This window comes from Hemiscyllium ocellatum, chromosome 17, assembly GCF_020745735.1.
Source record: "Hemiscyllium ocellatum isolate sHemOce1 chromosome 17, sHemOce1.pat.X.cur, whole genome shotgun sequence".
NCBI lineage: Eukaryota > Metazoa > Chordata > Chondrichthyes > Orectolobiformes > Hemiscylliidae > Hemiscyllium > Hemiscyllium ocellatum.
The window spans coordinates 34,947,020-34,970,313 of NC_083417.1; the positions used below are offsets into that span (position 1 = coordinate 34,947,020).

Consider the following 23,294-nt stretch of genomic DNA (forward strand, 5'->3'; position numbering starts at 1 on the left):
GGTCAGCTAAAGGGAGAACTTGACAAAAATTTGAAAATTGTACAGCATATAGGGAAAGAACAGGGAAATGGGATTCAAATAAATAAATTTTGGAAATATTTATTTTGCTCAAGTGGTAGTTGTATCACTGGTGCAGAATATTTCATCCTTATGCAATGAGTGGAGCTTAGGGGGCAAGGACACAAGTTGAAACTGAAGCCAGTATATGTAAAACAAATAAGCAAGGGTGTGAAACAAACACTGGGATTAGTCACATCATGCAACATCTGTGGAGAGACAAACTGAGTTCATGATTTCCAGCTTTTGTAGTGTTTTGTTTTTGTAAAGCGTAATGATAATAACTGGATGCCATGTGGCACTGCTCATGTGTACTCTGATGTCCATGCTTGGGATAGTTAGACTACCCTGGCCTAAAATGGAGCCATTGCAATACTCCCACTAATTTAGTAAAAACAATTTGTAAACAGCTAGTTAACTATGTTGGTTGGGAAGACCAATTGTTAGCTGTTTGTACATTTGGGACTTAAGATTATCCCATACATATTTTTAATAATTAATGCTTCAAAAAAAATGGTATTCAAGTCAAATATTCGAACAACTGCTAAACTGCAACAAATAATGCAGGACAGGTTCAATTTACCATAAGTTAAACCAGTGGACATACACAGAAGGTTGTAAAATTGTTTGAAACATGTTTGAACAAAATTGGATGTCTTCATAAGTAACATAAGAGATCAGCATTTCAGATTACAGCCTAAAATTGTTATTAGTGTTGCTTGAATGCAAAGCGAGAGAATTAATGCTGTCACAAACTTTGACGTGTGTTTCCACAATTAGGTTCCCATCCAATGCAGAAGATGATGCAGTCATCTTATCAAACATTTAGCGAATTTGACAAGTTATTACTTTGATAATGAAAACAGAAAATGCTGGAATTATTCAGCAAGTCTGGTAGTATCTGTGAAACAAGCAACACTTGTTCTTCTCACAAAAACAAGGCTGTTGATTCAGATCTGCCAAGGTTTCATATAAGTTGAATGCTAATCCTTCAAAAAGAATTTGTTGTTTCCTCTTCCACCCCAATCATGAGTTTCTTTGGATAAGATGAAAAATTGAATTAGAAACAAAAATCTTTCAAAATTGATCTAAAATTTTTTAAAAACAATTCAAGTGTGATGTAACAAAGATATTCAAAAACTTAACCTGAAATATAAAATAACTCTTCAAACAATACTAGGTTTCATCTGTATTTCAGGAATTGATCAAATAAACCAATATATCTTAAGGATGTATGTTTCTTGGGTGAACTCAAGATAAGCATTAATACATGCTAGAGTAATGAAACTCGAGGCAATCTCTATACTGACCATATACTAAGGTCATTTTCTGAGGTGGTGTCGAGGTTGAAGGTTGAACTGATGTAAAATATCTCCCAAAATATTTGCATTTGGCCTATTTCTCCATGAATGCATATCAGTGTTTATACTTACCCAAATCTCATGTTTTGAATGGATTTCATGCTTTTAGACTTTTTCAAAATAATCTTTCTACAGAAAGGATTCATAAACATATGCCTCTGAATATTGGGTTCCGAACTATATTCATACTTTTTTTTAAAAAGCAACTTGAGATAGATGGTGAAATGCTAATGACTTAAGCTTTAATAATGTTGCCCACAGATTATTTTAAAAATGTATTTGTTGGCCATTATTAGTAATTATATTTACAATTCTCTTATTCTTTAATTGTTTTAAAAATAAAACAAATACATAAGTAGTTAATCACGTCTTTGACTAAAAGTTGGAATTTCAGCTTTGGTGAAATTCAAGGTTTACTTCACAAAATCAAAATTAATTTCAATTAAGACAACTCACTAACGTGGGAATGCATTTAAATCCAAAATGTGAGATAGAGATAACAGCACGGCTGTTAGTGCTCACTGATAGCCCTATGGAAAATCTGATGCTCACATGTGAGGTGACATGGGGAAATGCAGACATTGATTTCAGTGATGTGCAGCTTCTTTCAGGATGTGGTTTTGCAATTTTGGCAGATCAAATAGAATTTAGGAACCTCATGAACTTCAACTATTCATACAATAATGGCTTTTACATCTAGAATAAAATTAAGCCTTCTTTAAAAATTGTGGTAACTGAGTTCAAAACAGGCTATTAAGAAGCGTACAGATGAGTAATTGCTCAGAGATTTGAAAACTCAGGATTTAGGAAGGACTTGTCAAAAGTTTTTTTTATTCCTTCATGGGGTTTGGGGTTGCTGGCTGAGCCAGCATTAATTGCCCATCCCTATTTGCCCTTGAGATAACAGTAGAGCTGCCTGCTTGAACTGTTGCAGTCATTTCATGTAGGTAGACACAGAATCTTATTAGGGAAGGAGTTTCAGGAATTTGACAGTGTCAATGAAGGACCAGAATACGGTGTATTTCCAAATCAAGATGCTGAGGGAGGGATGATGGAGGGAACATGCAGATGCTGGTGTTTCCTTGAATCTCCTGATAGAACCTTCCAAATCCACGACTGTCTAAGGAGCATTGGTAAATTTCTGCAATATATCTTGTAAATTGCACTTACTGTTGACATTAAGCTTCAGTGGTGCAGGGTGAACATTTGTGGATTAGGTACTTGAGCGTTGTTGGAGCTGCATCCATCCAGGCAAATGGGAAATATTCCATCAGATTTCTAATTTGTGCTACATAGATGGTGGACAGGCTTTGGGGAATCAGGAAATGAGTTACTCACTGCAGTATTCCTAGCCTTTGATCTCTTCATAGCCACAGTATTTATGTGGCTAACCATGTTCAGTTTCTTGATTCCCGCCCCCGCTGGATGTTGATGGCAGGTGATTCACTGGATGTCAAGGGGTGATAGTTACATTCTTATTTGTTGGAGATGGTCATTGCCTGACACTGTGATTCAAACAGTCACCTGCCATGTGTCATCCCAAACCTTAACATTGCACAGGTGTGTCACTGCATTTGAATATGGACTGCTTCAGTATCTGAGGAAACACGAATAGCACTGAACATTGTGTAGTCGTCAATGAACATCCTACTTCTGACCTATGATGGGAATGTTTGGGGGGGTGGGGGAGGGAGGAGATCATCGATGGAGCACCTGAAGGCGGTTGGGTGTTTGAAACTATCCTGAAGAACTAGGGTTCTTGTGGCACAGTGGTAATGCCCTAATGTCTGTGTCAGGATGCCTGGATTCAAGTCCCATTAGTTTCAGAGGTTCTTCATAACATTTCTGAACAGAATGTTTAGAAAATATTAATGCTGAAGAACTCCTGCAGAGATGGTTTAGAGTTATAGAGTCATAGTCATAGAGATGTACAGCATGGAAACAGACCCTTCGGTCCAACTCGTCCATGCTGACCAGATATCTCAACCCAATCTAGTCCCAGCTGCCAGCATCCGGCTCATATCCTTCCAAATTATATACCCATCCAAATGTCTTTTAAATGCTGCAATTGTACTAGCCTCCACCACTTCCTCTTGCAGCTCATTCCATAAGTACCACTCTCTGCGTGAAAAAGTTGCCCCTTAGGTCTCTTTTACATCTTTCCCCTCTCAGCCTAAACCTATGCCCTCTAGTTCTGGACTCCCCGACCCCAGGGAAAAGACTTTGTCTATTTATCCTATCTATGCCCTTCATGATTTTGTAAACCTCTATACCCCTCAGCCTCCGACACTCCAGGGAAAACAGTCCTAGCCTGTTCAGCCTCTCCCTCTAGCTCAAATCCTCCAATCCTGGCAAGATCTTTGTAAGTCTTTTCTGAACCCTTTCAAGTTTCACAATAGGAAGGAGATAGGAAGAAGAGTAGAATTGCACACAATATTCCAACAGTGGCCGAACCAATATCTTGTACATGATCTCCCAACTCCTGTACTCAATACTCTGACCAAAAAAGGAAAGCATACCAAAACACCTTCCTCACTATCCTATTTACCTGCGACTCCACTTTTAAGGAGCTATGAACCTGCACTGTAAGGTCTCTTTGTTCAGCAACACTCCCTAGGACCTTACCATTAAGTGTAGAAGTCCTGATAAGATTTGCTTTCCCAAAATGCAGCACCTCGCATTTATCTGAATTAAACTCCATCTGCCACTTCTCAGCCCATTGGCCCATCTGATCAAGATCCCGTTGTAATCTGAGGTAACCTTCTTCGCTGTCCGCTATACCTCCAATTTTGGTGTCATCTGTAAACTTACTAATCATCTTATGTGATATGGTCTCAACCAGCGGACAGTCTTCTCTCTAATTCCCATCCACTCTAGTTTAGCTAGTTCTCCTCGATGCCGGACTTGGTTAAATACTACCTTCAAGTCAAGGGCAGTCAGTCAGTCTCATTTCAATCTTATACCCTCAGATAAGAGGGCAGCTACATTCTAGAATCTACACACCTTTATGAGCAGATAGATGTACTGTTTCACCCCTACTTATCACATAAGTGTTGCCCTGTTAATTAAAGATTATTAAATAGAACAGTTTAATATTTTATAATTATGCAATAATCAAATATTGACCAAACAGAACACAGTGCAAAATACAAAAATGACCAGGATCTATACAACCAAAAGAATATTTAATTTTAACTTTTAACATGGACATTTACCTGAGTTATCAGTAATCATCTTCAGAACTATCATTGGTACTGGTAAAACTATCATAATCATCAATGATGGGTTCCATTACTACTTGTTTCTCATTTCTTCTAATATCTATCAAAGATTAAGAAGAAAAATTAATATTTATGATATTCTTCTATTAATTTGTATGTCTAAAACAATTCTCATTCTCGGCATAAAAATATTTTTCTTCTGTTCATCTCACCATTTAACCACTTTAAGTACTGGAGCTTGTAATCCAAAGCTCATCTGTTTCCCTTCTATTATCTTAAATTAGAACAGTTTTATATCTTCTGAGGTTACTAGAAGTGAGGGACGGTAAATCACTAATTCTCACGAGGCACTGCTTCAGCGTTTAAGTAGGAAAGATCACTTCTAGAATCAAAGCCAAATACTACCTTCTTCAGAAAGATCCATTGATACATTCCAGGTATTTTTTCAATATCCATTCCCAACTATGTAGTCATTGCAAGATGGTTCATATTTAGTGGTATTCAGGAAGGAGGACTGACTAGCCTGTATTCCATTGATACGCTGTGTACAATTCATCAAAGAACAAAAGGACACAGTGTCCAATCTGATTTTACAGGGAATTTTCCTATTAAGATTCTTACTACTTATTTATAAATTTGATTGTCATAGAAGACTACAATCCCAGTAGGTAATTAACATTAACTGGTTTGCAATTGTACCAATATATCTCAAGCTTAACTAATGGTGGGACAGTAGTTAAGGATGAGACTGGCAACAATGTGTGAATTTGAGACTGCTCTGTCCTTAGATTTCAAGACAAATGATTTAATTTGTTCAATCTATGTGCTCTAACATAATATCAGGTACTTTGAAAGTAGCTGAGAAGGTAAAGTTGTACGTCGTTTTGTATTGGGACTCAATGAGATAGCATCAACCCAATGATGTGTTGGTGGCTTATCCGGGTGTAGACAAATGATAATGTCACTGGACAAGTAAATCCAGAAGCCCAACCTAACATTCTGGGGGTAAGGGCTCAATCCCATCAAGGCAGAGGTGGAATTTAAATATAATTAATAAAAGCTGGAATTAAAAGCTAGTTTCACTAAAGGTGACGATGAAACTATTGATAATTATCATAAAATATGGTTTATTAATATTCCTTAGGGAAGGAAATCTGCTCTTCTGGCCTGTGATTCCAGGTCCAGACAACGTAAAAAGCTCTTTAATACACAGGATGGCCTGAAAGAAATGGAACTAGATGGGACCAACCAGTGCTGACCTAGGCATCGAAAATGACAATGACAAACCTGTCTCTGTGAAGTCTTCCTGACTAACATTTGCAGACTTGTGTAAAGTTTAAAGAACAGACACACAAACCAGTCCAGCAACAGCCTGTGTTAGTCATATTTACAGACTCATACCTTACAGACTATGCCCCAGTCAAAATCACAATCCCTGCTTATGTCCTTTCCCACAGACAGATCTGAATCAGAAGTTGCATCGTGTAAGACCTCGCATTCCTCTGCACTGAAACTCACCTGCCAGGTGTCTCCCCATTTAATCAACTTGTTAATGTCCCTCTGAAGTCACTCAGCATCATTTTCACCATTCACTATCTCCCCTCCTCTATCTTTCACAAATCTCTTACTGTTAATATGTTTGAAAAACATTTGACTATTCATTTTAGCACAGCCTGCCATCCTTTCCTCATATTTCCTCTCAGTTTTCCTTACTCTAACCTTAGCCTCTCTCCTGAATTTGACATACACTTCCTCATTTATACTGCTAATATTATTTCAATATGCATCATAATCGTCCTTTTTATTCATTAATATCCTTATCATTCAGGGTATTCTAGCTTTGGATATCCTATATTCATTTCCACGGGTATACGTCTCGCTTGCACCCGATTAATCATTCATTTGAAGTTCTCCCACTTTTCATGCAGTTATATCCACAAAATGCATTTCCAATTGACCTGCTCTAGTTCAACCTGGAGACCCCCAGAATTTGCCCTTTTCCAGTCTTGAATCTGAATCATTGCCTGATTTATATCCTTTTCATACTTAATCCCAAGGCCTTTTATTCTGATATAAGAAGCGAGAATGTAGCCAGAGAAAGGGTTGGTCCACTAAAGGATAAGGAAAGAAGGCTGCGTATTGAACCTAAGAAAATGGGTGAGATTTTCAATGATTACTTTGTATTAGTTTTCACTGAGGAATGGAAGGTGATGAATGCTGCAATTAGAGATAGAAGTTTGTTTACTCTGGATCACATTGCCATAAGGAGGGAAGATGTGTTGGGTAAGCTAAAGGATACAAAGGTGGACAAATCCCCCAGACCAGATGGGATCTATCCCAGGTTGCTGAGGGAGGCAAGAGAGGAAATAGTTGAGGCCCTGACATATCTTTATATCATCCTTAAACATAGGTGAGGTGCTGGAGGGTTGCTCATGTTGTCCGCCTGTACAAGAAGGGTAGTAGGTATATTCCAGTAACTACTACAGACCAGTAAGCTTAATGTCAGTGGTGGAAAGTTGCTGGAGAAGATACTGAGGGATAAAATCTATTTATATTTGGAAAAGAATGGCTTATCAGTGATAGGCAACATGGTTTTGTGGGGGGGGGTAGATCATGCCTTACCAACTTGATAGAGTTCTTTGAGGAAGTGACCAAGTTGATAGATGAAGGATGGGCTGTAGATGTCGTATACATGGATTTTAATAAGGTGTTTGATAAGGTTCCCCATGGTAAACTAATGAAGAAAATGAAGTCACATGGTATGCAGGGTGTTCTAGCTAGGTGGATAAAGAATTGGTTGGGCAACAGGAGACAGAGCAGTAGTAGTTGAAGGGAGTTTCTAAAAATGAAGAAAGGTGACCTGTGGTGTTCCACAAGGATCAGTGCTGGGGCCACTGTTGTTTGTAATATGCATAAATGATTGGGAAGACGGCATTGTTGGTCTGATCAGTAAGTTTGTAGATGACATGAAGATTGGTGGAGTAGCAGAAAACATAGGGGACTCTCAAAGAATACAGGAGAACATAGACTGGAGGTTGGGCAGAGAAGTGGCAGATGGTGTCAATCCAGGCAAATGTGAGGTGATGCATTTTGGGAAGTCTAATTCTCGAGTGAACTATACTGTAAACGTTAGAACCTTGGGAAAAGTAGATGAGCAGAGAGATCTGGGAGTTCAGGTCCATTGTAACCTGAAGGTGGCTGCATAGGTGGATCGTGGTCAAGAAGGCATATGGTATGCTTGCTTTCATCAGACAGGGTTGGTCATGGTGGCAGATCATGTTAAAATTGTATAAGACTTTGATTTAGAATATGGTGTACAGTTCTGCTCGCCACATTACCAAAAGGATGTGGGTGCTTTGAAGAGAGTGCAGAGGAGGTTTACTAGTGTGTTGCCTGGTATGGAAGGTGCTAGCTATGAAGAGAGGTTGAGTAGGTTAGGATTGCTTTCATTGGAAAAAAAGGAGATGATGGAGGGGTGTGGAGAGGAGGAACCTGATTGACGTCTACAAAATCAAGAAGGGTATAGATAGGGTAGATAGAGATAAGCTTTTTCTCAGGGTGAGGGATTCAATAACGAAAGGTCACGTATTCAAGGTGAGAGGAGAAAAGTTTAAGGAGGATATACGCGGCAAGTACTTTACACAGAGGGTGGTAGGTGCCTGAAACACATTGCCAGCAGAGGTAGTAGAGGCAGGCATGGTAGATTCATTTAAGGTGTGTCTGGACAGATACATGAGGAGGTGGGGAGCAGAGAGATACAGATGCTTAGGAATTGGGCGATAGGTTTAGACAGTACATTTGGATCGGCTTAGGCTTGGAGGGCCAAAGGGCCTGTTCCTGGGCTGTAAATTTTCTTTGCTCTTTGTTTAATATTGAACTTTGTGATATTTCGATCTCTATTTCAGGTTGATTAAAAATTATCTATAAATTCTACAAATTAAAGCTCTAATCACATTATAAACTTCCCTTTAAACACACACATGCAGAAAAAAACAACATTGGTGTTATAGGTGGAGGGAAAGATAAGGCAGTTCAGTCATTCCTGTTCACAGGATTGCTGGGATTCTTGCACTGGTCAGAATTCTGCTTCTCCATCTGACTTTTCCAGAGGCTTTCACTGGTTTGCTAGTGGCATAGGGTGACCAGTTCACTCCAGGTCTGATTTATTAATTAACAGTCTGGGCTTTCAACATCTGAAAGAAAGATGGAATGGTTTCTTCTGTCTTAAAGTGGCTTTTAATGTAAGGAACAGAGAGATCTCCAGGTACCTAATAACCTCTCTGTATCTTGCTCAATGCCCCAAACTTTCAGCTGCCTGAGAACCAGTTGCTATTTATAAATCAATCAGCTACTTGTACCAAATACCAAAGCTCCATTTGTACACAGCCTCATGGCTCAAGTACATCTGCAACTACACTTTAATTCCTGTTTGAACACCAGCAACATAAACCAGTGCTTACTGTGATCTTTAGGTTACTTGCTTTCAAGCATGCAGCAATTCTCCAACCATTCTTGGTGCATAAAACCATTATTTTCTCATTTTATTCCACAATTAAAATTACAGAAAGATAAAAGACATGTGTTTACACTATCATGTGGCTCCCTAAACAGTTTAGGTTTTTGTAGGCATCCAATTTTTTTCTTCAATTCTAATTTTGAAAATCAAAAACAACTCGTCTTTTTGTCTGGCTTTATTTTGTTTGATCTTGTGTTCCATAACCCATCCAAAATTTAATATTGCATAAATGTTTGCTCTAAATTGCATATTCTGCTTCTCTGCACATTTGTTTTGTCTTGTGTTCTTGATATATTTTTCCCCAAGATTCACAGTATGTCAATACCTCCCAACTGTAATATAGTCAGAAAACTGAGGCTTTCTTCCAATCCTCAAGTTCAAAAGATTAAAACAGCATTTCACAATGACACCTGAAAAATACTACTTCAAATGGTTCCCCAATCCACACAGCATGTGTTTACTCCAATTGTTTTCCATGCTACATTCTATGTGGGCTATTAACTAGAACAGGGATTTCAGAAAAAAACAACTAGATTTACCTTATGTGGTCATTCCCAACTCAAAGGGTCTCAAAATTACCTGCTTCAAGAGACCACACAAATGTGGAAAGATGTAGAAGAAAGAAACATATCCAATAAATTATGTGCAAAAGACAAATATGTTGGTTACCATGGTTAAAAGCAAAATTATTATTTTCATTAATGCTAAAACAGGACCAGTGTTGCACTTATATTGTTAATTTCACAATGTCTGAACAATGATACAGCTTAGATTTTCTTTTACTTAAACAATCTTACCCCTCCAAATCGGAAGAGTTACATCATCTGCCACTTCCTCGAGATAGTTGAAATCAAAGGTAACATTTGGATTCTGCAATAAAAATGCATTTGAGATCCATACAGTAAGGGTTATTAGTGATTATGCAGTAAACATAAAACTCGCAGTTTCAAAGGAAACCCGTGTGTTCATTACATACAGTCCTCTGCGCTTTACTGCAAACATCCTACTCAAGACTCAACAAGTAAGGGAATGAAAGATGGGCACACAGTCAGACTGTAAATAAAGCTATTTCAATAATGTAGTACAACAGTACTTCTTTCTGAAGTATTATAATGGGAGCTACGATTCGAAATAAAGATTGATATGGAACTAGAGGAAAATACATTTGGAAAACAGATGTAAGCAGAAAATGCTAGAGAACAGTCAGGTCAGGAAGAATATATAAAAAGAAACTGCTAACATTTTTTTTGATGTGGAGGTGCCAGTGTTGGACTGGGGTGGACAAAGTTAAAAATCACACAACACCAGGTTATAGTCCAACAGGTTTATTTGGAAACACTAGCTTTTGAAGTGTTCTTCCTCGGTTCAACCACCTTCGAAAGCTAATGTTTCCAAATGAACCTGTTGGACTATAACCTGGTGTTGTGTGATTTTTAACTGAGTTACAGTAGGTACTGTTTACAAGGCACAAGTCAGGAGTGTGATGGAACACTCCCCACTTGCAGAGATGAGTGCAGCTCCAATCACACTCAAGAAACCTGACACCAGCCAGGACAAAGGAGCTGGCTTGACAGGCACCACATCCACAAATATCCACTCCCTCCAGCACAGACACTCAGTAGCTGCAGTGTGTACCATCTACAAAATGCACTGCAGAAACTGACCAAAGCTCCTCAGACAACATCCTCCAAATTCAAAATGCTACCACTAAGACAGTCAAGGGTAGCAGATACATGGGAACACCACCACCTAGAGGATCCCCTTCAAGACATTCATTATCCTGACTTTGAAACATATCAATGTTCCTTCACTGTTGTTGGGTCAAAACCCTGGAACTCACCCACTCAGAGCATTGTGGATCTACCTACAATAAATGGACTGCAGTTCAAGGAGGCAGCTCATCACCAGCCTCTCAAGGATAACTATATTGTCAAGGGCAATAAATACTGGGCTGATCTAGTGATGGCCACGTCTCAAAAGGAGTGTTTGAAAGAAAAATCTCCAGAAATTGATTTGGCAAAACAGAGAGATGTGAATCAATAGATGTTGAGTCTGACTTTCGCTTCTCAACAGCCACTCTATTGTTCCCCAATTCCAATCAAATGGACTCGGTCTTTGGCCTCTTAGGATATTAATGACCTATACAATACTGGAGAAAAGTAAACTACCATTTCCCACCATTTTACTCCTTCCTTATTTTTCCTGACACTCCTAGCGAGAAAGTGAGGACTGCAGATGCTGGAGATCAGAGTCGGGAGTGTGGTACTGGAAATGCACAGCAAGTCAGGAATTCCTAATGAAGGGCTTATGCCCGAAACATTGATCTGCATGCTCCTCGGATGCTGCCTGACCTGCTGTGCTTTTCTAGCAACACACTCTCGACTCTGACATTCATAGCTAAAAGGTAGCCAAGTTTCCAGCTCAACCTTTCTTTGCACTAAGTCGGTGTTATGGTCATTTAATATTCCATGCCATCATTTGTATCTGCAATTCACAAACTTCATTTAATCAATCTCTGTAGATTTATTTACAAATGCTCCAAACTCAGTTTTGCATCTCGCTGGCTGTCACCTTTGATCTGTGAATTATTTTTTACTCCAGTACTATTTGCCTCTTCATGTATCTTCATTCTTCTCTTCAATATTAAATTCAATGTTCAAACCCTCTCTCAAATCAATATAAACCCAACCCATGCCTCTCATCAAGAGACAGCAGACTGCAATCTCCAGCTTACACTTACTTTAGTCATATCCTTGCTGTTAACAACAGAAGTCATAGCAGAATATGTAGTTCTTTTACCCATTTTGAGTGGAAACTCATGACTGGAGGTCAACATGTTCCTGGGCATTATTATTATCAATGTTTGAGAGATAACCACATTCTATGTCATAGTATATTATATCATTTCAAACACCCTACAAGCATTTCCTTTACCAATTACAGTTTCACCCTTCTTTTAACAGAGACTCATATTTTTATTCCCCAAATGAAAATAGAAGTTGAAAGAAGTGAACAGAAATATTTTGATAGAAAATTCAACCAAATTCAAAAGCAGCACTGAAATGGCAACATTCAGAAAAACTACATTTTGAAACTACTGAAACAATACTTTTGTTGAGACAGTATTATGCTATTTGAAGCAAGGCAGCTATTATCACTAAGAACGAAATGTTAAATGGTAATCAGGTATAGATTTTGCTCCAAGTTCTGCAACTTGTTTCACTACAATTACCTTGAATTTCAGCAAACTGCTCCATTCACCTTTCTCTTGTTTGAATAGTATTATAAAAGGCTCTTCATTTTTAATTACACATGAGCTCTTTTCCTTTAAAATCCTGTCTTTAAGTTCCAAGTTTGCCAAATATAATTTGGTACCAACATAGGCGCTGCAATTGAATGTAAAGCATCAGATAAAAGTCAAAGGTAATGATTGGTCTTTTTAAGCGATTCACATGCTCATTGACTTTACCTGAATACTACTCTGCAATGACCAAATTTACATGAATGTTCTGTAAAATTCCGCAACTTGACATTTAGCATAAGATGGTCTTCCTTCTGATGCCACTTGATCTCCGGGTGAAAGCTGCAGGATTATATGATCAATGATAATTTAAAGTACAAAATCAATTTCAAAATCTCCAATTTTGTTTCAGTTATGAAATTATATTGCACAACTAGGTTGGAGATTTCGAATACTTAATTATCAACATGGCTAACCTTTTAGGATCCATTGTTAATTGATTCGGTCTGTCTTCAGGAAGATTGATAATGCCTGCAATTAAAAATTAGCATAGTTAAAATACAAAATAACAGTTTCTTCCTTTTCCCAATAACTGAACCAACAGATATAGCGAAAACATCTTATGGAACTATGATTTTGTTTTGAGGAGAATGATGGAGAGAGTTGATACTTCGGTACTATAAATCAAGGAAACTGCTTTATCCTGGACAGTGTTGAGCTTCTTGGAGCGGCACTAATCCAGGCATGCATCATACTCCTGACATGCTCTTATAGATAGTGGAAAGGCTTTGGGGGCTTCAGGAAGTGAATTACTCAGTGCACAATTCCTGGCCTCTGATCTGCTCTTGTATTAATAGTATTGATGTGGTTGAACCAATTAAGTTTCCAGTCAACGGTAATCCAAAGATATTATTATAATTTAACCCCTAGAATTCAACTCCTTTACCTATAATGAGACCTGAGTATTGACGAGAATTGATGAACAAGTGTCACTTGTTTGCACTGTTCACAGCACCTTGCATCACGTAACGAGCGATTGAGTAGTAATAGACTACTAGGACAGTAATTGACCAGATTAAGTTCAACTTGAGATATTTTCAATACTGTCACAGATTCCTCAGTGCTGCTTCTAGAAGCTATCATGGCCCACAACCGTTGCTGCATCCAGTGCCTTCAGTCATTCTTGATGTCACATGGAGTAAATCGGATTGGTCAACAACTATGCACTATTATGTCAGGAACGTTAGCAGAAAGGTGAAATGGATCATCTGTTGCTTCTCCCAGAACATGAATGCAAAAGGTGCAATTTGTCTTTTCTACAGATGAGCTGGGGGCACCTCTCATTGAGATATTCATTCAGTATCTGCCTCTGATTAGCATTTTTTTTAAGAAGAGGTAGGACTGTAAAGCTTTGAGCTGATTCGTTGATTGTGGAGTTACTTAGCTCTGTCTATTGCATGATCATTCTGCAGTATACGTGAAACTGCTTAAAAGTGAAACTGAATAATTATTTTTAGCAATACAAAATAGGCACTTATCACAACTTGCAGGACCTGGAAAGCAGCAAAATAATACACAAAAAATGTTTGAGGTAAAGCTTTTAAATTTATAGCAAAGACAGAAAATGTCAAACTAGCATCATTAATGCTGTATCTCGCCAAGTAATGTAGCTCAATACTTCATTTTAAAAATGCACTCATGAAAATATTTCAAGTATGCAGAACAATTTTTACTTCATAACAAACTGAAATGCTATAAACTTATCAACCAAGGTAAAACCATACCTGTATTTTCTTCACAACAGGTTGCATCATTTTGTGGGCAGTGTAACGTTTGCAAAATGGCCAGTGAAGATCCCAAATTGTTTGCTACTTTATACAAAGCAGTCTTGCTGGCTTTGTGTACTAACAGGCTAAAAATGGTCAAGAAACACTTGGTTACATTCCTATGTAGATCAGACGACAATCAAAGATTAGATCAAGAAAATACTTAAACACATATTACGATAGTGTAACTAAAAATGGCTGTTTTGCATTTTTTTCCTTGTTTGCAGCTTCTACAATACCTCCACACAATTGAACAATATATATATTTTATACACACACACACACCTACACATATATACACACTTTTTCTTGCAAACACTGTAACATTACAAACCTGTCAATAGTTGAAACAAGTCCACTTAATACATTTAAATTCAGACTCTGTGGTCTTCCACTGAGGTAACACAAAACCTTCAAAACGTTTTCCAAAACCTAACAAAACACAAGTTTGATAAGTATTTGAGCTTTCATCAGCATTCTATCTTGTCATATGATCTTAAAGTTAACCACTGTTATTCAGTTGAGAACCACATGATGATCCATCAGAAAAGAAGTCTTTTGATTGAGACATTAAACTGAAAGTGGAATACAAGATTGCACAATAAAGAATATTGAGAGAGTTCCCCAAATATTCTGGTCAAAATGTATCCCTCAACCAACTCTACCAAAATAGATCATTTGGTTATGCACTTCACTGAAATGTGTGGGATCTTGCTATGCATAGTTGTTGTCACATGCTCTTATATTGCAACAGTCATTAAACTTCAAAAGTACTCCTGTTAGAGTACTTAAGTTTGAGAAATTGAGAAGGGAATTCTAACATTTCCAATACTTCACTGATTATAAAGCATTTCTGAATGACATGAACCAAACTACATTCCTCACTCTTCCTTTCAATCTCACCCTATTCATCAATAAATTGCTTTGAGTCTTCACATCCATTTAAATTTAAAATCATTATGAAAGTATTCAAACATTTCATGAATCAACACTGTAATAGTGGTTTTCACATTTTCTCCATCTCCGGAAAACGTTTTTTTACTACACTCATCACGATATTGAAACAAACCCTTTAGTTTAAGAAAGTGGCTATGCTGTTAAAATTAACTGAAATGTGGCGCAATGGGTATGTCCCTGCCCCTGGACTGGGAGGCGTGGATTCAAGATCCCCCTGCTCCAGAGGTGCACAGTAACATCTTTGAACAGGTTGTTTTGGACCAGGCCAGACCCCCTCAAAGTATTTCAAGGAGGTAGCCTAGACCCTAATTTTTCAAGGCAGATCCATAGTGCATATTCTAGGAGTGATGCAGCTAGTCATACAACTTCTCTCTTTAAACAAAAAGAGAATTTATTTAAACATTATAGTTCAAGCATGAACAAAAGCAAACAGAATTTAACTATTTGAAAACCAATTGACTCGATATAGCAACGTAACTAAGGAGCTATTCCAATTCCCATAACATCCTATAAACACACCCCTTGGCAAAAGATAAATTCAAACTCAAGTTCTTACAGGCAGGATGACACAACTTCCAAATAAATTTCAGAGATAAAGTCAGTCAGGAACCATCTGCTGAGGCTTGGAACCTTTCTGCTCTGCAGCAGCTTCTGACTGTTACAACCTAAATAAACTAAAAAGAAACCTGAACTGGAAGAACTCACTGTTTGTCTTTCATCGTTAAACCAGGTTCTTGCTCAGATATTTGCGCACCTCTACCTTTATGACCTCTCTTGAAAGAAACACCAAGGACAAAGTAACCTTGTTAAAGGGGCAGCACTGTCACAAGGTTAATTAGAAAAGTACGTTACAGTATTTTAAAAAGTTTGTCTCATGGTGGATAGATTAGTTCTGATCATCAAAACAAAGCTGTTGGTCCCAAAGGTCAACTGCCAAAAGTGGGTGTTAAAGTCAAAAAAGTTGCTGGAAGGGGTTAGTCATAAAGAGATGCGACTATGTTATTAGTACAGCAGGGAAGATCTCTGAAAAAATATAAAAGCTTGCTGAATGTACAGCATGAGGAATAGGAGGTTAGGCTTGTGGATTGGAACTGTGAAGTACAAAAGTGGAAAGCAAGAAAATGTAGGGTAAGCTCAGACAAAGGTCCGTGAGCTGTCATACTCCAAGAGATCATGAATTGTTCGAAGAACCTTCTTAATAGGAAGGGTTGTCACATTGTAGCAGTGCAGAAAGACAAGATAGAGGGTGTATTTCAACAAGATCAACAAATAAATTGCATACCACCAGCAGTGGTAGGACTGGTAGGTCTTAAAGGCCACAAACAAAATATAAGAAAATTTAATGAAATATGCCAAATAGCAAGAATTACAAAGCCAGAAAGAATCTGTGATGTCCCTCAGAGATACCAGATAAGGGACAACAATGGATATGCATGGAAATGGTGCTTACTTATGGAACATATAGTCTAAAGCCAGGCTAGTGGCAGAAGTTATGAAGATGTTCTTGGTTTTTTTTTAGCAACGAAACCTTGTGAATGCAGGAGAATCGATATTAAAGCTGTAATTTTGAATGGAGCATATCTAAAAAGAGAGAAAAATACAATGGGAACACCTTGGGAGTTAAATAAAAAGTATATTTGGCCAAAATTATGCATCGAGAGTTTGGTGCTTCTAAGTAACTTAATCCCATTTAAACTGGGTTGCCTCTGATTAAAAGCAAACCTTGCCAACTTTTATTGACACCAGCAGGGAGAAATTTACAGGCAATGTTATGATGCCTTCAGAAGATTTTTTCGTGACATTATCATTAATGGACTTAACTTCAATATTAGAAGTAGGTGGGAAGGCAAGTACTAAGGGTGACACAAGGAGTCTACAGTAAGATATAGACAGGTCAGGCAAGTGAACAAAATCCTGGCAGATGGAATATAAGATGATAAAAATGTGAAGTTATACAAGAAGAATGGAAGAACTATTATTATCTAAATGGAGAAAGACTACAGAAAGCTACAGCAGAGAGAGATTTAGGGGTCATGAAACACAAAACGCTAACATCCAAGTTCAGCAGGTAATAAGGCAGGCAAAGGGAATAAAGTATAAAAATAGGGAGACCTTGCTAATATATAAGCCATTAAAACTAAATACACGCTAGTCGTGGAATACTGTGAATAACTTTGGTCCTCTTATCTAAGGTAAGATGTCATGTAATTGAAGGCAGTGCAGAGAAGCTCATTAGGCTGATTCCAGATGCAGAGGATTTCCTTATGCCATGTATGGCAGAAATGAGAGAACATTTTTTCTGTTAGAGGGTAGTAAAGCTCTGGAATGCTTTACTGCAGAGCTGATGAGGCTGAGTCATTAAATATATTCAAGCCTGAGATAGACAGATTTCATTCAGGGAATCAAGGGTTTTGGGAAACCATGAGATAGGAAACTGGTGTTGAGGCTATTGGGTTAGCCATGATCTCACTGAATGACAGTGCAGACTTGATGGGGCTGATCTGCCCACTTCTGCTCCTACATGTCAATTTTTCTTCATTATTAACATGTCTCAGCAATGCAACCATTCTTGTAAACTGCTTCTGTACTTACTCCAATTTATTCACATCCTTCCTAAAATGTGATGCCTCGAACTCTACACAATATTCCAGATGAGGTCTGACTAGTAATGCAATATAAATTTCAGTATAAAATCTCTGCTCTTGTACTCTCTGCCCTATGAGGCATTAATATGCTTTAATAACTGTTCTTTTCCTATCCTGCCACTTTTGATTATTTACACACACATACACCCAGCTTGTTCTGCTCGTGCACATTCTTTAGAATAGCATCTTTTGTTTCTTACTGATTCTCCATGTTCTCTCTGCCAAAGTGCGACTTCGCACTGCATTTCATTTGTCACTTATCTATCCACCCACTTATCAATGTCATTTTGAAGTTCTAAACTGTCCTCCTCACAGATTACAATGCACCCAGGATTTTAGTGCTTGCAAATTTTGAAACTATCCCTGTACACGAAGCTATAGATTATTATTGACTCCTGTGGAACAGCACTACAAATACTCCCCCAGCCTAGAAAATACCCATTAACCACGACTGCTTCCTTTCCCTCAGCCAAATTTTGCATTTGTGTTGCTACTGTCCCTTTTGTTCCATGAGCTCCAACTTTTCTCACAGTCTACTGTTTAGCATTATATTGAACACCTTATGGGATGTTCATAGACACATCAAAAGCATTGCCTTCATCAACACTCTCTGCAACCTCTTCAAAGCTTCCTTCAAATTTGTTAGAAGTGATTTTTCTTCCTACTAATCAATGCTGACTGTTTTGAATTAACCAATATTTTTTCATGTAACTATTAATTCGATCCTAAATGATTGTTTTTACAAATTTCCTCAATTAAACTGACTGTAATTGCTGCACTTATGTTTACAACCTTTTTTTGAATAGTGGTGTAACGTCTGCAATTCTCCATTCCTCCAACACCATCTCAGAGTCCTGGGATGATTGAAAGATTCTCAGTGTTTCATCAAATTTCTACTCTCACTTCCATGCAGAAGGTGGTGCATGTCTAGAATGATCTGAACTGCCAGAGGAAGTAGTGGTGTTTGGTGCAATTACAACATTTAAAAGGCATCTGCTTGGGTAAATGAATAGGAAGGTTTGAGAGGGATACAGATCCAAATGCTGGCCAACAGGAACAAATGTATTTAGGATATTTGGTTGGCACGGGTGAGTTGGACCAAATGGTCTGCTTCCATAATGTACTTCTCTATGACTCTATGATTCTAATATCCTTGCATATAATCAGATTTGGTGCATTATCATCTTTTAAGTATTGACAGCTTGTCTACTACCTCCCCATTGTCAATTTTAAACCTTTCTAGTAACAGAGTTTCCTTCGCTGTGACTATAGACTGGGTAGCATCTGGCTAATAGGTAATGATAGAAGCAGAGGATTTATTTGCTCCCCATGTCCGTGCCTCCGGTCATCATATGTAAATCCTTTTTTCTAGTACAGAATTGACCTGATCCTCCTTTCACCACCCTTTTACTAGTTGTGTGCCTCTGCAAGACTTTTGGATTTCCCAGAATGTTAGATATCAGTCTTTTTAGAGAACCCCCTTTGTTTTCTTATTTGCTTTTCCCCCTCTCTTCTGTATTCAGCTTGATTCTTAACTGTATTTTCTCTTTGACACCTGTCATAAAGACATTACTTTTCCGTAATTTCTATTTTCCCTGTCCTCCAGGCAAGTCTGGACTTGTTTGCCCTACCTCGTCTGAACCATCTCTGCTTTGAAGTTAGCCCACTGCTCACTGTTTTCCACACACTTGTGGTTTCAGTCTATCTGGCCCAACTCAGTTCTTGCCATATTGTTACTCCCTGCCACTTGATTAAGCTTAGATTTCTCATTACCAACTTCCACCATCATTCTAACCTAACCATTGTTACCTAAATACTACCTCAAGATAACTTGGTAAAGACTACTCAACACATCAGCAGCATCATTAGTGGACCGCTGGTTTGCATCTATGATTCTCTAAACTTTGAGCTTCAAATCACCCCAAGATAAAGTTACTGCAGAGACAAGCAAGGATGTGATTTCTCACGAGGAGGAAATAAGTCATATTTGGCCAATCATGAACCGCTGACGAGACTTTATTTGAGAAAAAGATTGGTAGCAAGTAAGATGTGCTTTAGTATGTACACTGTCCTAAATATTGTGACTAAAAGAGAAAGAAATTGTCCTGTTAACCTGTCTAATAAGAAAAGTACTGCATTCAGAGATTATATAAGAGACGAAACAAAAGAGGCTTTATGAGAATAAATAAAGATATTCAAATAAAAATTCAACTAATATTCCCAGTATTTTTGACTCTCCAAAGTATCTTTCTTATTAGCAAAGTGTACTGCAGCACTATTAAGTAACTTGTACCTTGGGATTTCCCTTCAAGTAAGTTGTCACACCCAACTTACCTAGATTTTCTTCTGTTGCGATTTGTTTGCGCTATCAATTTTGATAACTAAGTGAATACCAGAAACTAACCAGATGGCATGCAGCTTTACAAGTGTTTCGTAAAACTCATGTATGATCTGACAATAATTGGCATATTTTCATTACCTCTGTAATTGTTTCACACAAAATTAAATTAACATCTAATTTTACCTTATCCTTTGAAGATTGTTCAACCTTTGCACAAGGGTGACATATAATCGCTTGCTGTTCAATTTCTTCACAAACTCTGGAAAAGTTGCAGTATTGTGTTAAAAACTACAGTAAATCCCCACTTGACTTTGCTTCCAAATGCAGATTTGTTTTAAAAATTGTTTATTCTTTGGGTCTGTTTTTATGATTTTGTATTGCAACTTTTGTTTTTACCTCATTTGTATCTTGCTGGCCAAATTTAGCTTCATCCAAGAACTACTTTGAGTAAATGAACAAAAATCTGATTGACATGATTCTGCGAATTTCAATGTTGGAACCCACTCTGAAGGGCTTGTGCATCTATCCATGACATAGGATTTAATATTTTCTTTAAAGTTGAAGAATATTTGAGTAGAAAATCATTAAGGCAACTAAATACAATGTGAAAATAAATATAAAAACATAATGCAGTGCTCAAAGATTGTATTGTTGCCAAAATATTCTATGGAAAATGCATTTAACTTGCCTCCCTTGGGTAATATGATTTCTGAACCTGAGAAGAAAACATGGCAGAGAGAGTCTGTGAAGTTTAAGGAAAGAGTCAGAGGACCAGACTTAAGAGCTTCTCTGCAGCTGTTCATCATAGGCTAATCAAATAGCACAGTACAGAAGGAAGTCATTTAGCTTATTTATGCCTGAGCTTGCTCTGTGGAATAGCTATCCAACTAGGTGTAATTCCTTCCCCTCTTCCCACAACCTTGTACTATTCTTCCTTCAATTTATACAGTATTTACTCAATACTTAGTGGCTTATCTAATTTAATAAAATATTTCAGCTAAGAATGGACAATGCTGCACATGTATGGTACAGTATTTCAACTTGCACATTTGCTTTTCCAGCTAAGAAATGTCCGAAGGAGTCACATCTTGTTTTAACGAAGGGTGCAATCTTCGAATACCAACCTATGATTCATCAAAGGTTATGTTATTTAGAAGTTTTATTTTCAAGAAGACAACTTTGAGGACTTACTTTATTCTCAAAATTGTCATGTTGATTTTGACTTCCAAAACATCAATCATGAAACTGTCTGAAGTAAAGTTATTGAGAAGAGGGCAACCAAAAGACCATGGATTTTAAACTAAAGAATCAATAATAGTTATCACACATACACACCCCCCAATATGTTCTTGTTTTTTTTATTATCATCATCTAGTAAATACCAATCAGTGTCATGCTCTCTGCTGACAGCGTTGTGTTTATCTTTGCTGCAAACATTTGACCAATCTTTCTTTAAAAAGATCTAATGACACCAAACTCAATTATTCTTTGATGCAAAGCAATCCATGTTCTGCATAAACAAAACCTTCCCAGTCTCTCTTTTCCATACTGGGTTTACTCCTTGGTATAGATTTTTACTTTTCATTCCAAGGCTTGAAAAATGAATAGGGAGATTTTGTAGATGGCAGCCTTGGGGCAGGGGAGTTTATTATAATCAGTGCTCATGGAACTTGACCAATTGGTTTCACAGAAAGAGCAAAGTCAGGAATATAGGTAGACAGGGGACTATAACAAAAATCATTGAAACTTAATACTGCAGAAAAATTGCAAGTTCTAACTCAGTAACTGGCCTAATGGAAATAAAGCAAGTTTAATATATAAAACATACTAATATATAATACATACTAATATATTAGTAATATGTAATATATATTTTAAATATATAATGCATACTAATCCCTTTACTTCTCATTAGCAGAAGACAGAACAGGGAGAAAAGGGAACTGGAACAGAGAAAAGATTGAGAAAGATAATGGAATCAGAGCTAAGGGAAAAGACAAGGGGAAGAAAGACTGAGGAAGATTAATTGGGAGGGATTTAAGAAAAGTGTTTAGGCAGATATTTAGGCAGGGTAGGCAAATTTAAAATGCACTCAAGGAAATGCATCTTTGGATGAATTACATCTATCTACTTAATTCCAGAATTTCTTCAGAGATTGAAAGAAAAGAATGGTAATTCATCGATTACTTCCTTCTAATCTGAACACAAACCTCCTAAACATTGAGATTCAGAGAATTTTCTTCTATTGAAGCTACTATTCTATAAAGGAAGATACTATTTAACCATTCTTTTATACCTGCTGGAGTAAAGAAGTGCATCTAAAGCTCCAAGAATAGCTTCCCACACATTAGTTTCAATTGGCATTTTCAATAATTGGTCCAAGTACTTCAATGCATTGGCATCAATTATAGGAATACGCAGGTCGGTGTTTTCACTTAGAATTCCAAGTGCAACACATGTGCTTTCTTGCAGTTCTGCACTAGTCACACCTAAAACCAGACAGAGTTAAGAGCAATGAGGAATGGCTTCAACAATCTGGAGAATTTAAATTATAACACTGTACAAGATTGTGAATTAGATGGCTAGAATTCTTTATCAGTAAAAACATATAGAGATTTGTTCTTACCCTGAAGTAAATTCACAAGTACATCAATTCCTTTCTCTTCATTGATTTCATCCAGATCTCTGCAACAAAATAACTGAAAAATCAATTCTAAAGTATATTTAACTCAGAGCAATTTAAATGATTTGAAATAGTTGAGATTTTTTTTACAGAATTAAACTTTGATTATCCAGGAGCAATTTCAATAACTTTATCAGGTAACATTGTTACATCGGATGACACAACACAATATAAATTAAGTCAGAATGGAGTGAGTGTTAGATTGTTCCAACTGATACAGACATGGATTGGTAAATAATAATATTTCTAAATGTTCTCAGACCATCTGTGTTTCTCCATGCCAAGCTGTACAATTAACAAAAGGAATGTGCAAGCAATAGTGTGGTATTGTAAAGGTCCTGCTGTCATGCCTGAAGAGAACAAAAATATAACATTTATTTGATACTAGTTGTGTAGCTGAATAGATTTGTAGAAGTTGCTGGTTATCTGATTTAATTTACTTTGTT

The 23,294-nt window shown here is 37.3% G+C and overlaps 1 protein-coding gene across 1 annotated transcript in view; it reads right to left on the minus strand.

Annotated features, from left to right (window-relative positions):
* Nucleotides 1–703: 703 nt before the first annotated feature.
* Nucleotides 704–23,294, minus strand: part of tdrd12 (tudor domain containing 12) — a 132,209-nt gene continuing 109,618 nt past the window's right edge. Inside the window, exons 29-39 of the mRNA XM_060838340.1 lie at nucleotides 22,792–22,850; nucleotides 22,462–22,654; nucleotides 20,349–20,424; nucleotides 14,557–14,654; nucleotides 14,181–14,308; nucleotides 12,873–12,927; nucleotides 12,625–12,738; nucleotides 12,388–12,541; nucleotides 9,953–10,025; nucleotides 4,634–4,739; nucleotides 704–1,093 (exon numbers count right to left, since the gene is read on the minus strand). Of these exons, the coding sequence (XP_060694323.1) occupies nucleotides 4,642–4,739; nucleotides 9,953–10,025; nucleotides 12,388–12,541; nucleotides 12,625–12,738; nucleotides 12,873–12,927; nucleotides 14,181–14,308; nucleotides 14,557–14,654; nucleotides 20,349–20,424; nucleotides 22,462–22,654; nucleotides 22,792–22,850 (1,048 nt within the window). The 3' untranslated portion in view covers nucleotides 704–1,093; nucleotides 4,634–4,641. The remainder of the gene's footprint in view (nucleotides 1,094–4,633; nucleotides 4,740–9,952; nucleotides 10,026–12,387; nucleotides 12,542–12,624; nucleotides 12,739–12,872; nucleotides 12,928–14,180; nucleotides 14,309–14,556; nucleotides 14,655–20,348; nucleotides 20,425–22,461; nucleotides 22,655–22,791; nucleotides 22,851–23,294) is intronic.